Source organism: Neomonachus schauinslandi, unplaced genomic scaffold (assembly GCF_002201575.2).
Source record: "Neomonachus schauinslandi unplaced genomic scaffold, ASM220157v2 HiC_scaffold_1091, whole genome shotgun sequence".
In the NCBI taxonomy this organism is placed as follows: domain Eukaryota; kingdom Metazoa; phylum Chordata; class Mammalia; order Carnivora; family Phocidae; genus Neomonachus; species Neomonachus schauinslandi.
Window position 1 is genome coordinate 1,523 of NW_025409781.1, and position 3,971 is coordinate 5,493.

At 42.8% G+C, this 3,971-nt stretch overlaps 1 protein-coding gene across 1 annotated transcript; it reads right to left on the reverse strand.

The window, feature by feature from the left end:
* Nucleotides 1-698: 698 nt before the first annotated feature.
* Nucleotides 699-3,030, reverse strand: LOC110594055 (methyl-CpG-binding domain protein 3-like 2B; the record flags this gene model as incomplete). The annotated part of the gene is made up of 2 exons (XM_044912304.1): nucleotides 699-1,277; nucleotides 2,898-3,030. Coding segments are annotated over 2 exons (712 nt in total), but the record flags the coding sequence as incomplete, so codon positions are not given.
* Between the last annotated feature and the right edge of the window lie 941 nt (nucleotides 3,031-3,971).

The window sequence follows — 3,971 nt, forward strand, 5'->3', positions numbered from 1 at the left end:
CATAAATGATTACAATGTTTACTGAATGAATTGTTTATAAGCAAAATGAATTGTTTATTGAATAATTCCAATGTGTCCTATGCTGTGAGGTGGACAAGTTTCGTTCAGGGCGAAGGCAGTGAGCTTGCTGGCAAGGATTCTTTCTTTTTTTCTTTTTTCTTTAAATTCAATTAGCCAAGGTATAGTAAGTACATCATTGGTTTTTGATATAATGTTCGATGATTCATCAGTTCAGTATAACACCCAGTGCTCATCACATCAAGTGGCCTCCTTAATACCCATTACCTTGTTACCCTATCCCCCCACCCCACTCCCTTTCCACAACCCTCAGTTTGTTTCCCGGAGTCAAGAGTCTCATATGGTTTATCTCCCTCTCTGATTTCTTCCCATTCAGTTTTCCCTCCACCCCTATTGTCCTCTGCATTATTCCTTATGTTTCACATATGAGTGAAACCATATGATAATTGTTTCTCTGATTGACTTATTTCAAATGAAATCCAATCTCTTACCCACAAAACCACCACTCTATACTCTTTCACACCTTTGTCTCTCAAAAGAGTTTAATGAAGTACAATTTTGATATAACAAAGCACAGAGCAAGGAACAGATTGACATCTCGACAGGAAGTGAAACTGGGGGCTGTCTCACAGTGAAGCACCCCACTGGATCCTTCCACACAACCTTTTCCTACTTTTCCTCTAGTTGTCAGAATGTTCAGAATGTCCCTCTTGGCTTCTGGCTCTCTCCACCTCCCTGGCAAGCCTGTCTGCCCTCAAGGCCTCAGCCAGTCTCTCTCTTGCTTTTTTCACTTTCCGAGTCTGTCTCCGGATATCTCCAGGTGTTACTGGCTGTCTGCAGATGGGTGGTGGGAGATAGAGACCCACTCCTGGGAACGTCCCTGCCCAAACTGAAGATGGTACCATGCTGGGTCCAGGGCCACTAGGTAGAGACCCTGCACTGCCTGGTGCAATCACTTGTGAGGTATTTATGAAATCCAAAGTACTTAAAATTTCTCCTTCACTGCTGCAGGCCTGGAGTCCCTGCAGTCTCCTGTACACAGAGATTTGCTGGGGCTTCTCCAAGGCCCTGTCCCATTGACTGTACCTGACCTCGTTGCCAGGATGGGAAGTTATGCTCGTGACTGGCCTCTTAAAAATGCAACTGGTCAGCCTTATAGGAGGTGCAGCTCTTTCATGATATCTTTTCTTGGCCTTGGCTAAATGGACTTGTCTTTTCTTCTCTATGGTCTGGGACATCATGTTTCTTTTGAGCTTGCCCTTTGAAAACAAAATGAAATGTGATATTTGAATAAAATGGGGGATGAGGACCACCACCCACAAAGAATGTTCTCAGCTCATATGAATATTCCACCCTCCTCTCTCCATGGATAAATGTGTCTTGAATTGCATGGTGCATCACAATCATCCAGAGGGTTGTTAAAACTCAGATTTCTGGGCCTCAAGCCAAGTAGGTCTGGGGTGGGGCCAAGAATCTGCCTTTCTAAGGGTTCTCAGGTGATGCTGATGCTGCTGGTGCAGACACCACACACTGAGAACCAGTTCTGGAACACCATCAAGCAGATATAAGTCAAGGACAGAAAGCTTGAGGTCATTACCCAGTGCCAACTCCAGACCCTTTCCCCTCCACCATCTTCCCGGGAGGATGTTTCCCTCCTCCCACCCTTGTCAATGTCAACCACACACATGCTGGTACCCCCTGACCCACCATCATTTAGACACAAGGATCATAGGTCTCTTTGTATCCCAAGACTTCAGGTTTTCAGTATCTCCTTACTATGCTTTAGGACACACTACCTCCTGATTTTCCTAGCTTTCATGCCTCATCTTCAGTGAGATCATGTCCCTCCCAACACTGAGATACTTACTAGCTTTCACTTGCACACCCAAATCCCATCTTCACTCAACTATCCTCCTGTTCATAAATAATTTACCCCAAAGACACAGATGTAGTGAAAAGAAGGGCCCTATGCACCCCAGTGTTCATAGCAGCAATGTCCGCAATAGCCAAACTGTGGAAAGAGCCGAGATGCCCTTCAACAGATGAATGGATAAAGAAGATGTGGTCCATATATACAATGGAATATTACTCAGTCATCAGAAAAGATGAATACCCAACTTTTACATCAACATGGATGGGACTGGAGGAGACTATGCTAAGTGAAATAAGTCAAGCAGAGAAAGTCAATTATCATATGGTTTCACTTATTTGTGGAACATAAGGAATAACATGGAGGACATGAGGAGAAGGAAGGGGAAAATGTGGGGGGCGGGGAGGATTTGGAGGGAGAGATGAACCATGACAGACTATGGACCTGAGAAACAAACAGGGTTTTAGAGGGGAGGGGGGAGGGGGGATTGGTTAGCCCAGTGATGGGTATTGAGGAGGGCACGTACTGCATGTAGCACTGGGTGTTATACAAAAACAATGGATCGTGGATCACCACATCAAAAACGAATGATGTATTGTATGGTGACTAACATAACATAATAAAATTTTTTAAAAATAATAACTCAGATATTTATTTGCAATATATTTATATGCAAATATTCCCATAACACTGATCCCTTTTTTTTTTTTTTTTGCACAAAGACCTCCTTTGTAAACCATTTTCCAAGGTTCTGCTACAGAACATTCTCCCTGATACTCTTCATTCTCTTCTCCTTGTTAATGTCAGCTCCTCTTTCTGACTTAACACAACAAATAGATGCTTCTTAGAAATCAATCCTGCTCTCACATTTGTTCATCCACACCCCTGTCTAGGCCATCCGTCCATTTCCTGGACTTCAAATACCATTAGCCCATAGAGCTAGAAATGCCCATAGAATCAGCACAGATCTGACTCCAATCCTGATACCCAATGCCATCCTCCCACTCACCTCTTCAGTGATAATATTGATGACTCCAATCACAGTGACCAGATCCCAAGTTGAACCAACCAATTCCCCAAATAATTCACTGCTATCAAAGTGTCCCCAAACCCACTTGCTAGTACTAATGTCTTGTTTAAACCTGAGTGGCAATTGAGATACCACCCTACACCAGTTAGAATGGCAAAAATTGACAAGGCAAGAAACAACAAATGTTGGAGAGGTTGTGGAGAAAGGGGAACCCTCTTACACTGTTGGTGGGAATGTAAGTTGGTACAGCCACTTTGGAAAACAGTGTGGAGGTTCCTCAAAAAATTAAAAATAGAGCTACCCTATGACCCAGCAATTGCACTCCTGGGTATTTACCCCAAAGACACAGATGTAGTGAAAAGAAGGGACACATGCACCCCAATGTTTATAGCAGCAATGTCCACAGTTTGGCTACTGGAGCCAAGATGCCCTTCAACAGACCAATGGATAAAGATGTGGTCCATGTATACAGTGGAATAATACTCAGCCATCAGAAAGGATGAATACCCAACTTTTGCATCAATGTGGATGGGACTGGAGGAGATTATGCTAAGTGAAATAAGTCAAGCAGAGAAAGTCAATTATCATATGGTTTCACTTATTTGGGGGAACATAAGGAATAGCATGGAGGACATTAGGAGAAAGAAGGAAAAAATGAAGGGGGGAAATTGGAGGAGGAGATGAACCATGAGAGACTATGGACTCCAAGAAACAAACAGGGTTTTAGAGGGGAGGGAGCTGGGGTGATGGGTTAACCTGGTGATGGGTATTAAGGAGGGCACATATTGCATGGAGCACTGGGTGTTATATGCAAACAATGAATCATGGAACACTACATCAAAAACTAATGATGTACTGTATGGTGACTAACATAACATAATAAAATAAAATAAAATTTTTTAAAAAATAAAATAAACCTGAGTGGCATTCTGGCCACCCTACCACTTCACACTCTTATAACAATGAATCCTGAATCCATCTAATAAACTCAACACCAAAAAACAAAAAAATCCAGTCAAGAAATGGGCAGAAGACATAAACAGACATTTCTCC